Raw genomic sequence first — 25,179 nt, 5'->3', positions numbered from 1 at the left:
TATTTGCTAAACTCAAATTTTCTAACGCTGATTTCATAGCTTTACAATGCAACTAGCCCATGAAGAAACAATAACACAATACTGTAAATAGTAAATACAACTTTACTGTCATGCAGTAAAATTGAACCCTTTACCCTTTCCATGGCAAGGACAAGCTGTAACTCATCCAGGGATTTTTTTCTCTACTGGCTGCCACACATGAGTAGCAGTTTTATCATTTTCGTGTGAATGCTGCACTACTAGATGGCACCAGCTCCCCAGAAAGTGATTTTTTGTGGGCACAGTTGGCGAAAACCGTCTAGTTCCCTTGGGTTTTAAAAAGGCGGCAGGGAGTTGGGAGGCCCCAGCAATGACTGCCACCATTTGTCAATGCTGGAATGGTAGTGTTCTGCAAATTTCTTCATCTCAAGTAAACAATTAGACTTGGACTGCTCTAGTGGAGTTGCACTACCGCTGAATGACAGGAAGTTTGAGTCTGTGGCAGCCGCTCTCACATGGACAAAGCACAATGAAAATACTCTGTCACCAGCACCTCTGCAATTTCTTTCCCTCAGAGCACCAAGAATGAAGCATCGCATGGCAGACAAAAAAAACAAGTTTCACTTCCAAAACGTCAAGCTTCATTAGAGTGTTTCTGTGGGCATGCCTATCTGCAGCTTAATCCTTTCAGGGTAGATTTTTTTCGCCATATGCAACCACCCAGGGTCGATTTCAGAGGGACCTATATAGAAAATAATTTGCCATAATTTTTCTAGGGTGACGGTAAAGCAAGAAAAAACGTTTTGTGTTTCAACTTATAAGAATTAAAAATTTGATGCATTCTTATACACATAGTTCAAGGCTTTGAAAATGCACACATGAGAATATTTAGCAAAACTCAAACGTCCCTGCTCTTAAATTAATTTGTAGATCCATAGCATAATCGAACTGCGTAGGTGCACTCAAGAAAACTGTGTGGTTGTGCGCCCGTCCAAAAAGCAAAATGTGCGACAAACTTCCATGAATCTTCATCTTATCGCCAGCCAGAGGCAATTAGTTTTGGCAAGTCTCAAAGAAAAAAAAAAAAAAAAACGGAAAGCATGCACAGCGGCATCCTTCCTATGCACACCCCTGTGAGCACTAAACGAGCAAGAAACAAGCGGTCACCCTTTGAGAGATTAGTAACGAGAAAGCCATCAGTTTTGCAAGCGCAAGAAGCCAAAACCGCCTGCGGAACAAAACCCAAACCACCGCCTGCCTGCGCGCGCGCCAATGCGCAAGTGGTAGTATATAGACACGCTGGAGCAAACAAACTAGCTCTAAAACAAACCATGCAATGAAAACAGAGAGGGAGGTGCGAGAAAAAAAATAGTACAGTGTCTTCCCACATAGTGGCAGCACATACATGCCAGAAAAAAAAAAGGAAATTTTCGCGCTTTTTACATGTACAGACGGCGCCATAGATTTACATCATCAACCCTGAAAGGGTTAACATTGAGACGTTTTACAACAGCAACATACAAGAGAAAAATGACCTACTGATATTGCAGTAACAAAAGCTGCTCACAATAAATCGGCCATTAAAAATTCGTGAAATTTTTTTGTTTTTCGGAAAAGAAAGATAACTAAATAACATTGGCATGAAAAGGATTCATGGAAACTGAGTTGGAAAGGCAGAATGGCCTTTGATATATAGATCGCAACGCGAACCCTAAAAGGCCGCACCACCTGGCTAGCCATGCGACTGCGGAGCGCCTCACATGCTTCAAAGCGCTTGTGGTGCGTTTTTATTCTGGATAATATAGAAATGGGTGCAGCTTGGAAGCAAACCAGCCTGTATGGTTATGTGCTCTGCCACCATCATGGCATTTGTACTGTAAATCCTGTATGAACACGCCCAACACGTGTCGGCTACAAGTCATGCACTGGCAGCGAGTCGACCAGGCAGGTGCTGTTAGATTTAAAAGTGGCTTTCAGCTTGCAGAACATTCAAGTCCATGTGGGAATGGACTGAGCACGAATGAACTGCATTCAGTGCAGAGAGCGATGAATGCATGCACCACTGCCACGATGGTCCTTCCAGGAATGTAAAGATCTTTTCAAGTGGGGATTCATTCTGGCTGCAAGTGTAACACTAAAATGCTGTTTGCAGAAACTCCCAGTCTAAAAGGCAAAGTGGCACAGCTAGCATCTCCAGTTCAGCATCATTCCCTGGAGTCACTCAGAGAAAAGATAACAGGTACTGGACTGGGAGGCCTTTTGTGGTCATGAAGTAGCGTGGCAATCTGCTCATCTTAATGACGAACAGCTGCAGTGTAGATGAGACACCCGAATTTTCAGCGAGCAAAAGACACACACCTTGGCCAGGTTAACAAAAGTGTTCCGATCTGTCTATTCTATATCCGCCATTAGCCCTCAGTGATAGGTCAAAATGGATCGAGTCCCGTCCAATGGATGGGAGCCGAGACATTTTGACCTGTCATGGATGGCTAATGGCGAATTGGGAATAAAAACAGATTGGAATAGTTTTATGCTATCCTGGGGCCCTATTAGAACTATTAGAATGTTTTTGCTCCAAATCGGCCATTAGCTCCCCTGATACGTCAGAATGGTTCAGGTCCAGCCCATATGGACGGGCGTCACACCCATATGAGCAGAGCCCCAGCCATTTTGACCTATCACTGATGGCCAATTTATAATAAAAACAGATTGAAATAGCTTTACGTTATACTAGTGCCTGGCCCTTATTCATCGTCCCTTCATATTGGTACTGCCTTTCAGATTCAATGTCTTGTTTGACAGCATCTGCCAAAACAGTGTGCCATTTCATCGATGGTAAATATTTCAGACGGTGAAAGAAGCAGTCACTGGCTCACTAGGAGAAGTGCACTTGCCGAGGCGCAGCTCCAACATATCAAATGTGGCAGTAAATGGGAGTTAAATGTACACGTAGTGCGGCACTATTTTTTTGCATGGGATTTCCAAGGGGATGTTAGAACTGTTCAATGTGTCCAGGAAAGGGAGTTCAACACATGTATAGTACAACATGCGATTTACAAGGAGATGTTATGACTGTTCAATATATATATATATATATATATATATATACACACACAAACAATATATATTCAAATCAGTCGTTTCTGTATTTTGTGCAGATTGCACTTCTCGGCTCGGCTGGACTGACCGGCGCACCTACAGTAACGGAAAAGGACACCACCCGATCGGCAGACACTACTGGAGGCGCCTACGCAGATGGGCTTCTTTGTTACCTCGGCGGCAGCAGTGACCAGGAGCATCCGCCCCCCAGTTCGACGTCATCGGAGCCGAGGACTATAAGAAGAGGGATGCACGACAGCTTCTTCAGTGGGCACGTCAGCAGCTCCCCAACAAGCATGAACCCGGTTCTGTATTTTGTGCAGGTTAGTAAGAGCTACTCGACTATCAAAACTAGCAACCGTTGTTTCATCCAGCTGAAGTGCCCCACTTGTTTAAACGGGTTATGTTCTCTTGTGCAAGACGTTGCATTTTCATTGCTCATGCTTTGCGGTGACATAGAATCGAACCCTGGGCCGAGCACAGAGGAGCTATTGCGTCAAATACTTGATGGTCAAAAAACCATGCAAGCAAGACTTGACACTATCGAATCCAAGGTCGAACATTCCACAGTAACATTTACAGAACTTACGGCCAAGATTTCTAGTCTTGAGACAACCATAAATACCTTGCAAAGAAAATTGATCAGCCTCGAGGACAGGAGCAGGCGCAATAATCTTCTCGTGTTCGGTTTACCGGAACCTCCTGATGAAACGTTTCAATCGCTAACAAATTCTGTGGTTTCCGAAATATTTGAAAATATGCTTGGTGTAAAGGTGTGAACAGTCGAAAGAATTCACCGAATCGGACAAAAGAAGCGAAACAAAAATAGGCCAGTTGTGCTCAAACTCATTGACCACCGTGAAAAGATTAAAGTGCTCAGAAACTGCTCTAAGCTAAAAGGAAAAGAAATCTCGATTGCAGAAGACTTTTCTGCAGAAACTAGGCAAATAAGAAGGCATCTATGGGAAAGCACGGCAAATATCAGGAAGGGCAGCGAAAAAGTGAGGCTTGTGCATGAAAAAATCGTTATAAACGGAGAAATGTATACCTGGGACGCTACTGAAATGAAAAGAATTCCTGTTTTAGCACCCACCAAACAACCTAGGAAGAAACAGTGAACTTCTTCGGGCACTCAAAAAAGCTTCCGATGCCTTAATTTAAACGCACGCAGCATTGTAAATAAGCTTTGCGACTTGCATAGCATTGCAGTGGCGCATAAGCCACATGTAATGATAATAACTGAAACTTGGTTGCACTCTGGCATCCTGGACTTCGAGATAACACCACCGGGGTACAAAATATACAGGAAAGATCGAGATTCCCGCGGAGGCGGAGTCGCTTTGTTGTTTCAAGACTGTTTGCAAGTACAAAGGTTACCTGATATTGCCGGCACTGAATGCGTCATCGCGAAAGTGTTTTTGGATGATTTCCATCTTATAATTGGTGGTTTTTACCGCCCACCACATTGTGACGCATTCTTCGACGCTCTGAATGAAATTTTGTGTACAACTGGCATACAGGGCAAGAATGTTTTCCTTGCTGGTGATTTCAACGTCCCGTCAGTGGACCTGTCAACTGATTTCCCTGATGCCCTTTGCGCGGCAGCTGAGCCTTTAACTGACATCGTTATTTTTCATGCTTTGACTCAACTGGTAAAACAACCGACTCGCGCGCAAAGCACATTAGGGGTGCGATCTTGTACGCGTTCCAAACTCGACATAGGCGGTCCATTCTTTCCGTCGCGAAATTGGCGGTCCGTTCCGTTGCGTTCGTCCAATAGCAGACAACACGGAATGATTGACAGCAGATATCACTTCACAATTGACGTCATGGCGTTCTTCACCGTTCAAACTGACCAACCGTGTGCGGCTCGGTGGAACGGACCGCCTCCGTTCTATTTTGGAACGCGTACAAGATCGCACCCTAGATCTCTTTCTTGTAAACGACCAAGTCCTCAATCGTAATCCGAGTGTCGACATATTCCAGGGAATTTCGGATCATACAATGGTATGCCTTACACTAGAGCTAAATTTCAGGTTCAAACCCTCTAAAAACCAGTACTCGATTCCTGACTTCTTGCGCGCTAGTGATGTCGACATACTTGATGCCTTAGAGAATAAATTTTCTGAATTTGCATCTCTATCAGAATCTCACGTTGTGTCCGTTGACAATTTATGGTGTTTCTTTAAAAATATTGTTCACAACTGTATCGACACTTTTGTGCCCATAAAGCGGAAAGTTGTATGTGAAACGAATCCGTGGATGACAAGAGACCTAGTACGACTTGGGCGAAAACTAAAGCAAGTAAGAAAGCAACATAAAGCACGACCCTCAAAGGCTAACGCCGAAAAGCTAACCAACCTGGTCTACAGCTAAAAACTGGGATTTCGAAAGCGAAAGACTATTATCAAAATGTCGTTTTAAAAAATTTTCTTCTGTCATCCCCGGATAAGTTCTGGCGGTACTTATCGCCAAAGAAAACCCACGTGTCTGATATTTGTGTGGATGGTTTCATAGTGAAAGATAAACTGAAAATTGCAAATGCACTTAACAAGTACTTTTGCTCCGTGTTCACGAGGGATGATGGAAACACACCGCACATAGCTGCTTGAAATAATATTCCACCCATCGATGATCTCGACGTAAACGAAGCAGGTGTACTGTCCTTGCTTCTTGATCTTGATACAGTAAAACCTCGTTAAACCGTACCCGCTTAAACAGTAGTTTCGGTTTAAAAGTAGTAAAGTCAATTCCCCGACTCAGCGGCCATTGAACATAATGTATTTTGTATCCGCATAAACCGTACCAGCTTATTGCGTACGCATCGGTTAAAACGTAGCGTTTCCACTTTTCGTCGCGCAAACACGGCGGTGCGTCGTCTCCATCGGGCGGCCCGGCAGAACAACAAGCCTCAGAGATCGGTACAACGGCCTCCAAGCGCCCTGTGCGTTTGCACGTGAAGCCGCATCAACATCAACATCATTTCGACACCGCATGGACGCCGTACCGGAGAGCGTTGTGGCGTCGTGCAAGCGAGGACTCGCGTCATGCCGAAGCTAGGATAAAAAAGACGCCGGGTGCTCAGCATAGAAGAAAAATTGGACATCGTCCGTGCTACCGAACGTGACACGGAAGTCGGCGCTGGCCCGCGATATGGATCTGCTGTTGACTACAGTGTGTGGCATTTGGAATGCGAAGTTGCTCGGCAGCGCTGCTGCGACCGCGAAGAGATATGTCGGCTACGAGGTTCGACTTTTCACCATCGTTGCCGCTGTTGTTTCCGAAGTGTCAACTAGCGACAGTGATGAGGACGACACGGAAAGAGACAGCACGGGCTATTCAGGCCCGACAGTGGCAGAAGCTGCGCGTTACGTCAGCCTCATGAATGCGATCGTCGCAAGGAGAACAGGGGCACGATAACGTAACTATTCCAAACGAAAAGTTTTCCGAACTCCGGCACCCGGCAGTGAAAAAGGCGCCCCGGGACTTATGCAGCACTACTGCGCGCGTGCACGGAGAATACGTAACGCCAACGAGGAATCTGCCGTGCGAGTGTTTGCCGAGAGGAGGGGGGCTGGCTGAGAAGCTGGCACGCAGCTTCAGTAAGTTTGAGGCCGCTGTCGTCGTGCTAGGCCGCCGCAATATCAAACGAAAATAACATTTACGTCCCGCGAAGTGAATAAATACTGCATGTTTTTCCCCTTTCATGGCACTCTCTCTGAGTTCCGTTTTTGACAGATAAGTGGGCGATCTCATGCTATTTCGCTTAAACAGTACTACCGTTTAGTACGTACTTTTTCCGAGCTCCGGCTGACTACGGTTTAACGAGGTTTCACTGTATAAAGAAGTCGCCAGGCGTCGATGAAATACCTAATGCTTTTTTGGTGCGATACGCCGAATGGTGCGCCAAATATCTTTACGTTATATATAATAAATCACTTTCATGTGCAGAAATTCCACGTGACTGGAAACATGCAAAAATAATTCCCATCCCTAAATCAGGCGACCGTTCATTGCTCCAATCTTACCATCCTATCTCCCTACTTTGCACTTCATCAAAAGTGATAGAACACAATATTTAGGCACATCTCAGTCTTCATAGAAAGTAATGGCCTCTGTGACCCGCGACAACACGGCTTCCGTCGTGGGAAATCCACTGTAACACAACTATTAGAAACAGTGCATGAAATCGCGGCAGCACTAGACGGCCAAGGCCAAATTGACATGGTATTCTTAGATTTTGAGAAAGCCTTCGACCATGTGTCCCACCAGAAGTTATCAAAGTTAAAACCTATTCTCAAAAACGAGCAACTACTTCACTGGATTGAGGCGTATCTTACGGGCAGGCGACAGACAGTCGTCGTTGATGATGCGAAATCAGACTTATCCGATGTACAATCTGGAATCCCACAGGGATCAGTCTTGGGCCCTCTGTTCTTTCTAGTTTTTATCAATGATATAGAGAATAATATACCAGTTAAAATTCGACTGTTTGCAGATGACTGCGTACTTTATCATGAAATTCACAGCGAGGCAGATCAGACAATCCTAAATTCATCTTTATCAGCAATAGCGACTTGGAGCTTAGAGTGGCAAATGAACATTAACCTACCAAAAACAGTATCAATGATCATTACACGCAAAAAGAAGCCGTTACCCTTTGTGTACAGCATTAATGGCCATAACTTATCCTCTGTTACAGAATATAAATACCTTGGTTTAGTAATTACGTCGGACCTTAGGTGGAATAGTCATGTAGCTCACATTAAAAAGAAAGCCATGAATAAGCTCGGATACCTGAGGAGGACCTTGGCTAAATCTACATGTAATATAAAATTATTAGCATACAAGACTTTCATCAGACCATTGTTAGAGTACGCTACTCCTGTCTGGGATCCTTACACCCAAGCAAGCATAAATATGATTGAAATGATACAGCGGAAATCAGTCAGGTTTATTTTTAATTCCTACCGCCGTCATACATCAGCTAGCGCTCTTTTACAGCAGGTGAACCTGGAAACCCTAGAGGCAAGACGGTATCGAGACAGGCTCAAAATGTTATATTTAATTTATCGGGAACATGTAAAACTAGATAAAAAATTGTATATTACCCCTTGTAGCCGGCGCCCAACGCGTTCATCACATTCATTCAGGTTAGACGAGTATTCGCAACAGACCACATTATTTAAGCAGTCGTTTTTCCCCCGAACCATCCATGACTGGAACGCCCTGCCTGAAAACGTTCAAAGCTCCACCATGCACGCACTCATTAATCCTTCATGCACGCACTCATTAATCTATGAACCGAAACGTTTCCCACGATTTCTATCCTAATCCATACACTATAGATTATATCATGTTAAGGGCACCGTCAATTTCTTTGTGTGTGTGTGTGTGTATAAGCCATTGTGTAAACATGTGCTGTATTGCAGAATTCTTTGATATCTTCCTTCCTTTTTATTGTTGTTTCTTTCTTTTGCATTGTACCAAGATGACACTTTGCTTGTTTCCACCTTTTTTTTTTCTTCTTCTCTTTTTTTTTCTTGTGTTTCACATGCTATTGACTCTTAAAGCCTATATGTATGTCCCACTCCTGCCTAGGGCCTCTAAAGCAGGCTGGCAGTACGGAATAAATAAAAAAAATACTGTATATAGTATAACTTCATTCACACGTTTTGGGAAAAAGCTCAAGAATAAACGTACTAACCGGGAAAAGATACGACTGGAAGTCACAAAAAGTTTGAGACTCAAGTGTAGTTGACATCTACATAATGCGAAGCGTGCGAATCAACACGGACGTGCACCGAGCAGGTGGGGCACGAGACACTAATGCACTTAAGCAAACCGAGACCAAGACGCAAGTTGTTTTCATATTGCATAGACTTATGATAGCCACCAAGCAAACCAAAATGAAATCAAGCTGGTGGGGGATACTAGACGATGCGCATGCTGCCAGAGCGAAACTTGGCACTCCGAGCTACCTGCAACAGTGAGCAGCAGCACGTTTGGGTTATGTCTTTTTATACGCCCCACGCACTTGTGAAACAGATGGGGAAAGTGCTTATATCAATAGGGTTGGCAGCGATAGCCATTAATGCAGCGTGCAGCAACCCGAGAGATTTGCTGATACTTCGATTTGAAAACCGAGTATGCACAGGCATTTTCCCGTGAGACTGGCAGTCGAGTATTGCAGGGAAGCTGCTCTATTCTTTATTACGCGCCTTATTTTTACATGTGATCTAGCAGCCAGAAAACATAAGATCGCATTTTGGCAATGCACTAAACATTGGTGCCAAAAGATAGTGTTTTCTCGGAAAGTATGAACCAGTAAAAATGATGCGGAACAGTATTGGCTCATTTCTTGTGTTCTCAATCGTGAATGTTGTCACCGGGAAATTGTATGTAATGGGATCGTATTAACGAGGTTCTACTGTACAATAATTCTATATGTCTGAGTTTCATATGTATCCGGGGTCAACTGTAATGCCATCATATGTCAAGACTAATTACACCTTTGAAGGTGTCGATAGCTCACATACTATATTATAAATGCCAAGCTAAAGATGCATTTCATAAACAAGCAATGTTTTCACTCAGCCTAAAATGTGAATTTAAGATTTAGAATTGGCTAAATCTGCAAGCATAGGTCAACATACTCACCAATGAGCACACTAATTCATACTCACTCCACACTTATTTCAGACGTGGGATAGAGTGTCAGCAAGTGACAAAAGGTGTGACTGAATGTAGATATGAAGAGAATGAGTGTGTGAGTGAGTATGGAGAGGAGCGACTATCAGCTAGTGCGAGTAAATGTTAGCACAAATTAAAGTGCTGAGGAGCATGAAGAACATGAATATGAGCCTAGGCGGGTGCCTGTAAGCGTGAATGAAAGAGTATGAATGCGAGCGAGTGGCAGCGAGTATAGTATACAAGTTTGGGTAGGAGTGCAAACGAGCACAAGTTAAGAGTGAGCAAATAGCCCGAAAACATTTGTGCATGTGTACAAGCGAATATCCTCTTACCGTGCCGACATCTGTCTGCAAGTACACACACTAAGCCTGAAACAGTTTAAATTCTGGGTGTCTACCAAGTTGACATTTCCAAATTCCCAGAGTTTTCCAGGTTTTCCCCAAGTACCTCTGCAAAATTCACTGAGTGATGCAGAACTATGTTTTATGTCAAGGCAGGCTGAAACCATATTGCCCGATGCTGTCACTCTAGTAATCATTGAAAAAATTTTAAGAAAAAAAAAAACGACTTAATCTAACCTGAATACTAAGAAGTAGTGTTTATGTTATTCAAAAAGAGAATAGAAGGGAGGGGTTAGTAAAATGCACAGCAAATAAAGTGTCTTCGAAAAAATTGCAAATCGAGTGGGACATTCTCAAATATGAATAAAAAGGAGATGCATACAGAAACAAATATTTTCGAATATGAACTACAGTCAACGACTGAATTTTCGGACATGCCTGATATTTCGGACGTCTTCGCGGCACCGCCACGAGCCCCATAGAATCAATGTATAAGGACATCTGAAGTTTCAGATGCTCGAACCCCCCGCCGTCCAATTTTCCTGACTTTTTGACGCGACGGAAGGTCCTTTGGCTCCTCGCGCAGCGCCCTTGCGAAGGAAATCGACTTGCAGACGAAGCATAGCGCCGCTTTGAACCACAACTAGCCGGATCTAGCCGTCACACACCGATTTGGTCTGGCCACGCTGGCTATGTTCATCACCGCAAATGGCCGTACTTCCGCCTCCGGCGGAGTTTCCGGAGCGGCGCTATTTCGTTTGTTTGCGCAGGCCACGTTTTGGCTAGCGTGGTGTGTGGTTGTGCTGTTGTGTCAAGTGTGCTCTGCGACGCTAGGCCTAGGTGCTACAACGCTCGTCAGCGAACTCCACTGTTCGCAACTTGAGGATTTCGCTTGCCTTCGATGGCTCCCACTCCGTCTTCGTCGTCCTCACCGATGGCATCGAAGCACGGAAAGCAGTACCATGCCCATGGAAATAACTTTTGAGCAGTTTGTTGACGCTGACAACGAGCTCAACTTCTGCGCAGAACTGACTAACGAGGGAATAGTCCATCAGGTTGTGGGGGATTCAGAAGACTCCGATGTTGAAAATGAGGAGCCAATGCCTGCACTGCCTACAAGCGCCGAGTTGACGCGAGCATTGTTGACTCTTTCATCGGTGTACAGTGCTGACATGAACCTTGCTCAGATCGAGGCAAATATGATCGCATGCAACCGGAACGCCGTCCAAACAACAATCAACAAGTTCTTCAAGCCACTGCAGCAATAACACTGGCTGCCCGACCATGCACATGTACATAATAAACCGGCAGTCGGCGGCATACAGAGTTTTTGAACGCCTGTTTTTATAGCGCCTTCATTGATGCTTTGGCAGGGTTTCGGAAGCCTGGTACATCGCCCTTTACCTCTAGATCCGAGGAAAAAAGAAAAAAGGCGCGGTTTTTTTTTGCATGCATTAATTTTTTCATACTGCCTGATTTTTCAGACGTTTTTACTTTCCCTAGAGGGTCCGAAAAATCGGTCGTTGACTGTATTTCTATCAAATGATAGCAAGCTCAGTGGTATGAGGCCCAAACCACAGAGAAAGAAATTCAACAAGAGGGGACACTCTTCAAAAACTGGCAACAGGAAACACGTCACGCCTAGTTTTAACAACATCCGTTAGTTGATGCGAGCATCAGGAAAAAAGAATGTGAAATAAACTTCCAGACAACGTTTTATTTTTTTTATTCCATCCCACTAAAAGTGAAAAAGTTTTGCGTGTAAATGAACTTATACTTTGCAACTTTTTGTTGCGTTGCCTAGCAACAAGCTAGCGGCACGCCAGACGCGCATGCATACGTCATGCGCTGCAGACAAGCCGCAGGAGTGAGCGAGGACGGTCGTACGTGAGAAGCTTGCGTGCTCGGCGACCCGTATGTTTTGGATATAGCCCATTTTATTGGGCTCCCGGCCTTCTCTATGCTTCTCTTGCATGTCGTCTGCATTTCGACACGGCACCACTGCACTACTGGACTACGGCAAGGTGAGAAATTGTGTTTGACAGTGTGCGGCGCATTTTAATCACATTTAGGCTTAGTTCGAGTGGCGCAGTTAGCGAAAAACAGCACCGCCGTCCTGGCGCAGTTAATTTGAGTTAATGCCTCGTCCTGGGAGATGTTTGCGACGCTTTCTATGAGCCCCAACATTACTGTAACTTATTTCGGTAGTTTTTGGGCACGCTTGCCGCGCCCGGCTTATTGACGCAGTAAGCGAAAACCGGCTCGGCCGTGTGACGCATTTGCGCGTGTGCATGCGTGTACTACGTCGTAGCGCCTAAGACAGACAAGTAGTCGCGAATTCTGTGGCTCCCAACATTATTGTAACTAACGTCGTTATATTTGGGGTAGTTTAGAAGCACGGTTGCCGCACCCGGCCTATTGACGCAGTTAGCGAAAAGCAGCTCGGCTGTGTGCCGCAGTTAGTTTCGCGTGTACTGAATCTTACTGGTAGAAGTTCGTGACGCATTTCTCTGACCCAAAAAAGTATTGTAATTTATTTGGCAACTTTTTGGGATATCTTGAGGCTTGCTCGCCGCGCCTGGGGTTGTGAAGCTGTTAGCAAAAAAGCAAGCCGGCCATAGTGAGTTAGTTTTGTGTGTACTGAATTTTAGTGGGATAAGTTTGTGACACATTTTATAGCCCTCCAACAATATATACCTTATTCAGGTACTCACGCTTCTCGAAAACGCAACGAGCGATTGCCGAGAGTGATAACACGGGAGTGTTGCATGCGCCGGCAGGACGCGTAAAAGATAACACGGAGGAGCTCAAGAACATGACATTTATGCATTCTGAGCGACTGAAAACAGGCTTTGCACCCACGAGTCTGACTTGAGTGCGATTAGAACGCATTCTGCGAGCGTGTAACATGGTCTGGCTGAGCCTGTGTTGTAGCCACCTTTGTGTACTTGGCGTACCATCGTGTCGACTGAGGCCAAGTTGTTTTGGAAACGCGCAGTCACCCGTGTATTTGTGCACTTTAAGTGCAGGAAATAATGCCCGGGAAAGGAGGGGTGCTTGAAAATGGGATGTTCAGATTTTATGGCATTGTTTGGGAGGAGTCTTGGCTGCGAAATGTACGTAGAAGTGAATTTATCTGTAATGCCGCTCATTCACCACTTACGCGCGTTTCGCCTCTACACGCCATACTCCTGTTAGGTCAATATACCGAAATGATACGTGCTTTTAATTTACTTTCTTTCAGCTGATGGCATCCGGTGGAGCATCGTACGGCAACGACTGCTGCTTACCTGGTGCCACAACTTTGGATGAATGCAGAAGAAGTCCGGAACGAGCATTTACATAGAGCAAAATAAACATTTCATCATTTCAGAAGACGTCTTTTCGTTTTCTTTATGAAATTGCACCTGACAGATTCGGCGCAGTCTTGTAAAGGCCAATCGCAATCATTTCTACTAAATAATGAAACGATTCCACGCCAAGGCCACGTGTGGTTCAGCAGAAGCGAAAAAAAAAAAAAAATGAATGCCGCGCCGAGCAGCGGAGACGGCGCGGCATGTACCAACTGGTGTTAAAAATGCGCACGCCCAAAACCGAAACCGGAAGGAGTCAACAACATCCGCTTGGTGTGCTACAGTCAATTCGGCCGCTGGGCTCTATGGGAGTGTCCGCTCTTGTTGAAATTTCTTTCTCTATGCCCAAACCTTGTCACATTTGAGATTCTTTCTCAACAGCTTGTAAGTCAACCTCAACTGCCCTGACATATTCTCAGCTCGCGCACGACGCCTCAGGGTTGTGTTTAACTGCTTAAAGAGTTCATATAGGTTTGGATGAGGGACACCTGCATCTCGGCATCAGCTAACACTGTTTTTTTGAGCTCAAGCTCCTTCAAAACAGCAGCAGCACGCTTCCTTTCCCGTTCATTCCTCAATGCATAGGTCCTTTCTGTTCTTGTCCTCCTTCCGCCACTTGTTCATCCGATGGACCATTCGAAGCAACTTCTTGGTCAGTTGCACAGTCCACGTCCAATTTTTCGAACTCCTTAGGGGCCGCGAAAACACCCGAAAAATCAGCCAGTTGGAAAACAATAAATGCACGTAATTTATTGCCCTTAAGGGCTCAAACCACCACAAGCACATTCGAAAACGCTCTGAAGGCCTGTCGGTACACATATTAGGCATATCGGTGCTTGTACTGTGAAAGGAAATACTGGGTGAACACGTGTATAATTAAGGAATACATACTGTGTCCCATGGCAATAGCCGCTTCCCAAGCTTGTTATGCTTCACTGCAATATTTTTGTGTATGCTACAATTAACCTTTCGGAACAGAGGTTAAGCTGACTTTCGGGAACCGACATTACGCGACGCACCGTGCTTTCTAAGCTTCTAAGCCAATCGCGAGTAGTACCACAAAAGTGGAGTCCGTGCCATTGCTGACAGCAACGAATTCTTTCAATAAAAAACACAGCACCCAACAGCAAGAAGCTTCATCGCAAACGTCAAAGCAGCTAGGCCTAGCGTTGCCGCAGTGGTGGCTACGGCTGCCAGCGGATCTGCGTGCTAGAGCGCCGGTTCGACACGGCGAGGTAATCAAAATGGCAGCGGTGGTGGCTTTTATTAATGCCGTTTTGGACTTGCGGTCACGGCAAAACATTAGGAAAATCAGACGGCGAAGAGTTCTTGCGTCCGAAATTTCAGACGTTCTAATACACTGACTCTATGGGGTACGTGGTGGTGCCGTGAAGCCGTCCAAATTATCGGGAATCCGAAAAGTCGGTCGCTGACTGTACACTGGCAACTCCTCTAGCCGATGACAGGGCATCAGACAATTCATTACGATTCCTGTCTGTTACTCGAGGCAGCATTACTGCGACTTTTGACCCTTTCAATAAAATAACAGCTAATTTTCCCTGATAGAGGCACCAATTCCCTGAGTTTTCCATGAGTTCTTCCAGACTACTCAAAATCCCTGAGAGTTCCCGGTTGGTAGACACCCTGAAATTGCCAAATATGCAGTAAGAGTGCAAGATGCTCTGTAGGAAAAGGAAGTGAACAAGGCCCACGTCCTAAGCTGCCTAATGCCATTTCCCTGTTTTAAATACGCTACATTTGGCAACAGCCCAGTTGCACAGCACAAGATTTAATTAGTTCCGACTGGTTAGCATGATAAACTTGTACCACATAAGGCCAATTTATCCAACTAAAGGTTAGCTTTGCATTAAACCAATCAATCAACACAATACAAACGCCAGTTCCAAGATATTCAAATATAATCCAAGATAATGCAATGTCCCCGTGTCACTTCAGGGGGATGACACTGACATTGAAACCATTTTCTTTTCTTTTTATTACTGTTAATGAAACTTGACATTCCTGCTAATGCTTTTGCACCTGTTTGAAATAATAGTATAGTAATTAGTTTTGGTGAAGGTCAATTAGTTCCAAGATTAGTTCCCCTGTTTGAGGCCTATAAAGAACCACAAAAATTGGCTTCTAAGGCAAGGTTATGTAGCCTAAGGAGTAAGAAGTGAAATTTTGAAGCATCTTTTCATTAATGCTTTCACAGCCCACCAAATTTAAGCCTTCAATATGTGGCAGAAAATGTAGCAAATGAGTGGGGAAAAAATCTTTCATTATTTTATTCTATAAGAGCATAGGCTACCCAACCATCCCTTTATTATTTATGGCATCTTTTTCTGTGGCCTCAAAGGAATTGAAATGTTAAATATATCAAAAACTTACTGACCTACACCAAAATTACATATCTGAAATCAGAGAAAAGTTCGATTAATATTGCTTAAAATAAAAGTTTATAGTAGAGGTCCCCCTTAAATGTATTAATATCGTCCTGCACAACAGCAACCTGCCAATTTTGCACTCACCGAACTTCTTGAGGAAAATCCATACCCAGAGGGTGCAACCCAAAAGCAAGCACACATTCCCCAAAATGGGCTTCCACTCATTTCGAGATGCATTCATTTCAGCATAGGTCTGGAAAAAGCTGTATCGATACACTAAGGGGAAAAAAAAAATAGAGCAGACAGTAAGCACAAAATCTACCGCTTCAGAAATTACTCCAAGCACACCACCAGTTTGCTACTTTGCATTAAATATAATAAAAAAATGACATTCAAGTTTTAAACCCTCAAACACCTGCATTTTCCCCCCAAGGGTAGCTAAGCAAAATCGCCAGGGCTTTTTCCTACTCTTGACTTAGATGACTGTTTATGCTCTCAAGAGTAATAAAACGTGACCAGGAATGCTCCAGTGTCAAACCACACAAATGTTATAAGAAAGCATCTTACTACATATACATCGGTAGGCTTTTTCCTGACAAGCCTAGCTACATAAGAACATTTATGTAGGCTCACCATGAACCATAAAGGTGGCCTCGATTGGCTAAATTCGTAATCACATTAACTGGCTAAAAGATATTCCCAGCATTACTTGGACGAACAAAGTGACAAACAGTGCATGAACTAGCAAAACCGAAAGTGTAATACTAAAGGCTCAACCAGACGTACGCGTTCCAATGCGCCCGCATGCGCTGCACCACGCCTGGGCGCGTACGGCGTCAGGCGCGGAGGCTGTTTCGCGTGTAGGCGCGCGGCGGCGTCGAGACCTACAACCGCTAGGTTTTACGCGCCCGCGCCGGAAGCTGCCGCTCGCGTCAGTAGCATGACGCACCTCACATGACCACGGCAAGCCAACGTCACTTCTGGAACGACTCATCGCGCGACGTTCAGGCAAGCCCGGGTAGGGTGGCTAGAATGGGAGGTGTCAGCATCGGCTGGGCTGCGCCGCGTATGGCGGTGCGGCATTTTGTCATGACAGCGACAGGTGGCGCGCTCGTCGTCTCCGAGATGCCTAGCGTGATGTGTTTGAGCAATCTCTCCGGCTCCACGCGCGCGTCGTGAAGTCTGTGGTGAAGTTAGCTTCGCCTTCCCCGCTTTTATTGTGTTTTCTTGCAATATGTAACACACATGCTTAACGTGTCCGTTAAGCGAAGGCTAGACTGCCTTGAACATGGCAAGCTAGCAACACTGCGCCGCCGCGGCGAGACGCGCGGCTACGCGCGGCAACTCGTGCATTGTTTGGGTGCGCGCCCTCTTCCTCCGTCGGGCGCGACGCGACGTCGAGTCAGTGCGGCGTGTGCGGACGCATTGGAACGCGTACGTCTGGTTGAGCCTTTATGCAATTTATCTCTCACATTTACCTCTCCAAAAAATTACAAAACATGTTTTAAATTTTCCCTCTAATTTTTTTAATTAAAAGTGTCATGATGACTATATTTTGTACAATTTATATGTGAATGGAAATGTGTCAGACTGACTCACATGCTTTCTTCTCCTCCAGGCTGAGATTTTTCCAATCACCCTTCTCCTTCTCACGCAATTTTTCAATCTCTGGAGAGGGCTCCTTGTAACGGATGGCTGGCATAGGGAAGTCAGGGTTGTCAAGGTAGCTATACTCGCCGTTCATGCCAAAGCCAACCACTTCTCGCTTGCCAATAAGGGCACGGCCATGATATGCAGCTGCTGGTTGGGCCCGTGTTACTATGGGTGCCAACTTGACTGCACGTTCACTGATCTGCAGCAGTCTGTTCGCCATGCTGAAAGCAAATTAAACCCCCATCTGTTAATCTCATAAAGACCTGGCACCACTAAAGCCAGCAAGCAAGTCACCTACATGCTAACAGCCTGTAACAACAAATCAGAATGCCCAGGAAAAGAGGCACTCTAGAAGCAAAAAGCACTAACATGATGAAAAGTCATGTCATTTACTGCAACAGGGTGGTACTGCAGGTTAAAGGTCAGCAAAGATTACAAAAAGCAGCTTACCATGCTGGCCGCACAATGCACTGAGACAAATAAGACTTTACCATCACATACAATGTGGCATAGAAGCAGAAAAGTTTAGAGCAAGCCACAAGATATTCCTCATAATAGCCATACACACAAGCGCGCGCACACGCACACACACACACACAAACACATATCATATATCCTTTTCTTCTATGCTTGATGCACAAGGTTATGACAAAGAAAACTCAATGGCAATTGCATGTATGTAGAGAGAGAGAGAGAGAGAAAGAAGTTTAATGACACGAAATGCCGAGAGGTCGGCCTGAGGTATATTCCTCTAGCCAGCTACTCGGCATTGGGGGAAGGGGAAGTGGGAAAGAAAGAGGGAAGAAAGAGGTGCATGATGGGTGACGATGACGATAGAAGGAAGATGTAGAAAATATGGCAAGCAATTGGGCATGCTCAAAGTCTGCAGTCCAGGCCTGTAATTTTTAAAAAGTTCAGTAATGCCTTGATGGCCTGAAAACTCGACTGAGCGTCTGGCCAAGAGCCTAAAATAATATCCTCCGACAACGGTGCACTGTCGAGACGCGTAAGGTCCTTGACCAACCTATCACGCTCTTCCACGAACTTAGGGCAGTCACAAAGCACATGACCTATAGTTTCAGTCACATTGCACACCTCACAGTGTGGAGACTCGGTGCGTCGCATGAGGTGCACGTATCCGCGCGTAAACGCTACCCCCAGCCTTAGTCTGTGCAGAAGACTGGCATCGCTTCGTTGAATTCTGCACAACACCTTGCACCTTGAAATGGCCACTGATACTCTATGAAAGTCAACCATACAAAAGTCAGATGTTCTCTAGGGATGAATTACTAACTTACATGCCCACTGATATTCTATATAGGTAGAGTCAAAAGTATCTGTAATACATTAAAGCCATCCATTTGACTAAATTGGATTATCTTCTTCAAAGTATTAAAAATTTACAAGTCGGGGGTTTTCTGTGCTAAAACCACGATTTGAATATGAGGCACACTGTGGTGAGGGACTCCAGATTAATTTTGACCACTTAGGGTTCTTTGACGTGCAGCCAATGCACGGTACCACAAGCGTTTTTGCCTTTTGCCCCTACCAAAATACAGCTGGGATTCGATCCCATACCCTCAGGCTTAGTACCTAAAAAGTATTCTAGTTGTGTGTGAATACAGCAGTGTCAGAAAAACTAACGGCTGGGAGTACTCATGCAAACCATTTCCTCTTAGGTCCTTCCAGTGTGCCCAATATTACCCTATAAATCATAACCATGAGCAGAAATATTTTCCCCTTTGGCATCATTTCGCGCAATAGTATATCACTAGGGACTAAGCCTGTCCATGATACCAATGTTTTAGCTCCTATATTGACCAATGAAATTAAGTATTTCCACTATGCTGTGCAAACTACATGTACACTTGCACTTAATAAACCTTTTGTCCTGAGCAGATGGTTCACACACTTTGTTCCAATCAGTTCCCAAGTTCATCAGCCAGATCTTGGCAACAATCTAATGACCCAACAAATGAGGGGCTCCACATTTGTTACAAGTCATAAAACAAAATATTACACATCTTGAAATGCATAACAATGTCAGGACATAATCACAAAAATGATGTGGAGAAACGCAGCTACCCCCTCTAGCAATAACTTCTACATTGCCATTTCTGACACTTAAGTGCCTATTTGGGAGGCCTAGCAGCAAGCCAATCTCTATGAAGACAGGAAATCATCTTTCCAGAAATTTTTTTGCTCGCTGTGTTTATTGCAACATATAAAACTTAAACTCTGGGGTTTTACATGCCCAAACAACAATATAATTACGAGGCACGCCATAGTGGTGGGACAGCACAATGTCATTGCGCTGCTAAGCCCGAGGTGCTTTGAAAAAGTCCTGTGGAAAAGCTCAGTCTCTGGTATTTCTATAACTATGTTTGGCTGCAACTGTCCCATAAAAAATTGTGCACTTCCCTAGCTGTACCAATTAATAACAAAAACATCCAAATAACATACATACTTATAATTGGTTTGGGTAAGGGAGCTGGGTTTTTATCTGTTTCAAAACCAAATGACTGCAAACTAATCACTAAATATTCTTGTACATTTGTCACTGTCACAATTACTCCTCACAGCTTTAGTGTAGAGTTGTTCTCTAATACAATTTTGCTTTAGAAGCCACACATCTGAATTTAAGTAATACCGTTTAAACCTGCCATAACGAAACCCCACGACAACGAAATATGTTCGTATCCCTGGCAAACGCCCATCCGATTCAATATATTTCGTACCTCTTGACAACTCACTGTCAGGTCCTTCCCGCATCAAAGAAATTTGCCGAAACGTAAGCCCACAGATAACCTACTCACGCAAGGCTAGCAGGCTCCAAAATGTGCTCAAATGCGATTGCTTTGCACTAAAATCGCATAAAATATCACCATATTACACTTGCGTGGGCGCCGCCATTTTATTGCAATAGCATTTTTTTATTTTTTTATTTATTTATTAGATACCTGCATCGCCCATGCGGGCATTACAGCAGGGGGGATGCAGGTATATGCACACGCCAAGCAAATTTCTGCAGTCGCCATGATGTTCCGTAGTCCAAACATGATAACATTGTCGCCGCGCTGTACACTGTATATGCGAGTGAAAGGTTGCGAGGGCCAGCCACCGATCGCAACTCATGTTGAATTCCAATGGCGGAGTCGGAGCAAGTTTTTCTGCTCGTTTCGGAGCAAGTTTGTTCCAATGGCAGAGTGAGGGCGGGAGTAAGGTGTTCCAATGAGAGTCGGAGGGGATTCAGAGTGGGAGTCACTCTGTGGAGCAGAAAAAGATGCTCCGCCAAAATCGGCGGAGGGGACCGGAACTCTGCGCGACATACTTCCTTTACCACATTTGTCTGCTGGGAGGCGCCACCGGTCACGACTCGCGAGGAAGCAAAAGCTGCTGCACACTTGACGAGATATCCATTCCGCACTTTTAAAAAAACAACAGGTGAACGGCGCTGAAGAGACAAGTGACCGGTGCGGCGGTGCTGGGAGCAAACAGCGGAAGGAAATGACAACACGCAAGGTATCCTGGGTAACTCTGTGATAGAACTTCCGCTTCCGCCTTGCTCCGGCGGCGCAGGTTGTGTTCCACTCGCGGATCTGGAGGCGTTGCTCTGCGCCAGAGTCGAGTGCTCGCTCGCGGAGTCCGTCGGCTGCTCCGACTCCGCCATTGGAATTCAACATCAATCAGGCACGCGCGAGCGCGAGGGGAGGAAGGCGGAGCGGAGGCGGGCCGTCTTCCATCGCGCGCAAGGCACGTGGGCGATGGAGGAAGGGGGGGGGGGGGGGTCTACGGCTGCTGCTTACGGTGCGGCCGTCTATATTGAAAGCGATCTGCGCTGTGGATGTGCACGCCTGCGCGGGCCTCGTCTTCAAAGCATGCGCCGAGTGCCGGTAGTGTCGTATGCGCTGTGCTTTTGACGTTTAGTTTGCGACAGCCAACACGACGGTCAATTCTCTCACTGCTGCTGCCGCGTTTCCTCACTCCAGGGTTTTGACAACGCGTTTCCGCGGTCATCGAACGCGATGTGTTGACGTTTACCTGTGCGCGCGCGACACCGCGCAACACGGTATGCCACTGCGATAGGTTGGGAACATGCGGTTCGTGTAGTTGGGCGGTGCAGAACCTAGCTTGCTATATCGCTTCAAGAAAAGTAAGCTTAAAGGCAATGCCGACGGTTTAAGTTGTTGCCCCTAGAGTATCGAAAGCCTCATACTCATCTGGGTTTCCGTGGCATTTTTTCGTGCATTCATATGTTTTTCTGAAGTGAAGCCGATTGTTAGCTGATTTTAATAACAACGTCTTAACGCTTTCAAGAAATGGCTGGGTTTTAGTGTTGAAAAGGGGGAGGACGCGCGTAGGAAATGGGAAAGGTGTAGCGGGTTTTCTTTTTTTGTTAAAAGCCGGGTGTGTCTTGGGGGAGAGTGGTCTTGTGCTCGCTGCTTTGTGGTTGTGGGTCCGGCACTGTTCTGTGGTGATTGCTTGCCCAGGCAGGAGACGAAAAATGGCAAGACCAACTTCACCGGACCAGACTCGGGAGAAATGTCACAAGAGCGCCACGTGGACAGATGACCACTCCCCGGAATCTACCTGCTACGAACGAAGGGTTTGTGACCTCTACGGAGAATCCTGAACCGAAACGCCGATCCCTCGTAGAGTGGCTGCTGGCCCCTACACGTCAGGATCTTCCTCCCCCGCCAGAGAGTCTGTTAGGTATGGCGCAACGCCAAGGGCCATACGTCATCCCCTTCCCCCCTCAACGTGGACGGGCACCGTAGGCGAGACGTCACCCCCTTCCCCTCTCAACGTGGACGGGCACCGTGGGGGCTACGTCATCCCCTTCCCTTCTCATGGTCGTGGCATCGGGTGTGCTTACCTCGTCCCCTCACTCTACCCCCTGCACCGGAGCCCACGAGCGCCGGAGAGGTCATTCACTCTTCCGCTCCTCTCAGATTCGTCGAAAAAAAGATCAACTTCTCCTTCCCGTGCCTGGTATTGCAGGAGGAGGGGCCTTCTCTCTGTGCCTGTCACGTGTCATCGACGCAAGCAAGATCCCGCCCACACAATTGTAGCAGAGCCTATTTAAGGGGCTCCGAATTGTATATTTCATACTTCATACCATGTACTTCATCTTGATACTTCATTCTCTTCTTATTTTCTTTCAACTACCATGGAATAAAACAGTGCAAGTTTCGCACTAGCAAAACGTCGTCTCGCCCTTACTCGGTCGCCATGGTCTACCGGATGCCTGCAGCCCGCCAACAACGTCACGCTACCCAATAAGTAATGTCGGTGGAGCTTCGAGAGACAGGTCACCTGCAGTGGGATCGCCTACAAATGCAACAAACTTGTTGCTAACGGAGGGACCGCCCAGAGGGGTGCAACAGCAGCCACCACCACTTGTGCTCATCAAACCAAGGTCAGCCGGACCTGAGGCTCAGTGACGGAGGATCGCCTGCCACTGCACATCTGTTGGTTGGTGGGAGCCATGCACAAACCAAACGCTGCACATACACACTACAGTTGCATGTAGCTGCAGTCTGCTACACAGCACAGATACTGTGGCCTCCATGAAGTCCGCTGACTGGGCACGCTGCAGCTCGCGGAGGACAACTGCCTTTGGCGCATAGTAGCTCACCAAAATCAGAAGTGGCATCTGCATGAACGTCCTAAATCAAATTTAAGCTGCGCACCACTGTGACATTCAGCAGATGGAGCGTTGTGTGTTAATGTGTTCAACAGAAGCAGAGTTATTAGCAAATGTCCCCTGCAAGGTGCTTCTGCTCCTTCAATGATTTTCACTGCAAAGACTACAAGCAGAGTGGGGCGTGACCACAATGCTCCACTTGCTGAATGTCACAGTGGTGCGCAGCTTAAATTTGATTTGGGATGTTCATGTAGATGCCACTTCTGATTTTGGTGAGCTACTATGCGCCAAAGGCAGTTGTCCTCCGCGAGCTGCAGCGTGCCCAGTCAGCGGACTTCATGGAGGCCGCAGTATCTGTGCTGTGTAGCAGACTGCAGCTACATGCAACTGTAGTGTGTATGTGCAGCGTTTGGTTTGTGCATGGCTCCCGCCAACTAACAGATGTATGATACTTCTTGCGGCAAAGTATTTCTAAAATAGCCTACTTTAAGCACGATGTCGCGGGTTCGATTCCCGGCCGCATTTCAATGAGGAGGCGGAATGCAAAATCGCCCGTGCACCGTGCATTGACAGCACATTAAAGAATTCCAGGTAGTTAAAATGAATCCTAACTAAGGAGTGCCTCAATCGTATTGTCGCTTTGGCACATAGAGCAATATTATATATATATATATATATATATATATATATATATGGCCACTCATGCTTAATTAATCATCACTCGCGTTCCTTACATTGCTACAGCACGCTCACCGCAAGTATAGCACTTTTTAGGAATCACTCCTTCCTTTAAAGGTCAAACTCTGTAATCCCAAGTACATGAGCTGCAGGGCTGCAATAGAGGCTGATTATTGCTTATGTTTATGTAATAAGCCGTCACTACGAAGATTCTGCACGACACACATACTCGACATTTCAAGCATGAATGTTTCACAATGCATAGATTAGTAATGCAAAGGTGTCAGCAATAAAGGTTTATATACAATTCAACAAAAGCAGCTTGCAAGGCAATTTGCGTACAAAGCAAACATGGCTCTGGTCGCACATTGTAATGCATGGTAATCGAGATCAGTCAGCCGCCTACTCATGCCGGTGTACTACCTTGTGTAGTGTTCACCGGTAAGCTCTTGCAGAGGGCTCTACGTTTCAGTAAGTTGCATACAGCGATGAACAGGATTGGCATTTGCAACTGAAGTTTTTAACAACGCGGTTAAAACAGTCTTTCGATAAACGCGTTCAGCTTTATCAAAGGCGAATAAAAGAACTCGCTTGCCAGAAATTGGGCCATTCACTATGTATGAAGACTGAACTACCAACAGAGATCGCACATTCACGGACGCAACCTCTAATAAAAACAGGCCGAACCAATATCCTTAAACAGTGCATTTCGCATCGTTGTCCACATGGCTAGCATGTACTCGTCCTGCACAAGTGCAAATCGGCAAGATCCTGGCACTACAATGTCACCCTAAGCGGTTTCTATAATAACATCACATCAAGAAGCAAATATAGCACATCATAAGATAACACGTAAAGAATGGGCGCAAATGAAGCCCCGTTAACGCAACCTGTAACCTCAAACTATCTTTTGACCTCCACCGCCTTCGGAAAGGTTAGGCTTAATCCCTAAAGGTGAAACCTAGCGAACACTCCCTTACGCACACTGGATGCGCACTTAAAAAGATCAGTAACGTTTACTGCACCTTAATGAAGCCGTTACTTCAGGTTAAAAAGAGACCAGGGAAATTTTTCGAAGAACCAACCCGCACGGAAGAGAGGTGCAGTATCTCACCTGCAGCTGTACGAGTGAGCCGGTAAGATAACCGAAAAAAAAAAAAAAAAGCGAAAGGGTGGAACCAATGTTGCTAGGCATCAGCGATACGCTACGACAAAATCGCTAAATTCCAAAATTTGCTTTAAATTTACACATTTTTACCCTTGACTTAGCAACTGCGCGATTAATTTTTATGTCTATGGACATGGTATTTTAGAAGCTAGTGATTGTTCGGAATTCGATTGATTTCTTT

At 45.6% G+C, this 25,179-nt stretch overlaps 1 protein-coding gene across 3 annotated transcripts in view; it reads right to left on the bottom strand.

The window, feature by feature from the left end:
- Positions 1-25,096, bottom strand: part of LOC135903002 (cytochrome c oxidase subunit 4 isoform 1, mitochondrial-like) — a 34,477-nt gene extending 9,381 nt beyond the window's left edge. For 2 of the 3 annotated variants that reach the window (XM_065433337.2, XM_065433336.1), the window contains exons 1-3: positions 24,856-25,009; positions 17,452-17,726; positions 15,997-16,128 (exon numbers count right to left, since the gene is read on the bottom strand). In XM_065433337.2, coding sequence (XP_065289409.1) covers positions 15,997-16,128; positions 17,452-17,725 — 406 coding nt within the window. In that variant the 5' untranslated portion in view covers position 17,726; positions 24,856-25,009. Of the gene's footprint in view, positions 1-15,996; positions 16,129-17,451; positions 17,727-24,855 lie in introns of all 3 variants that reach the window. The other variant, XM_065433338.1, reaches the window with a different exon arrangement.
- Between the last annotated feature and the right edge of the window lie 83 nt (positions 25,097-25,179).

Source organism: Dermacentor albipictus, chromosome 1, assembly GCF_038994185.2.
Source record: "Dermacentor albipictus isolate Rhodes 1998 colony chromosome 1, USDA_Dalb.pri_finalv2, whole genome shotgun sequence".
In the NCBI taxonomy this organism is placed as follows: Eukaryota; Metazoa; Arthropoda; class Arachnida; order Ixodida; family Ixodidae; genus Dermacentor; species Dermacentor albipictus.
Note: the sequence above shows the minus strand (reverse complement) of the source record. Positions and strands in the feature narration are given on the sequence as shown.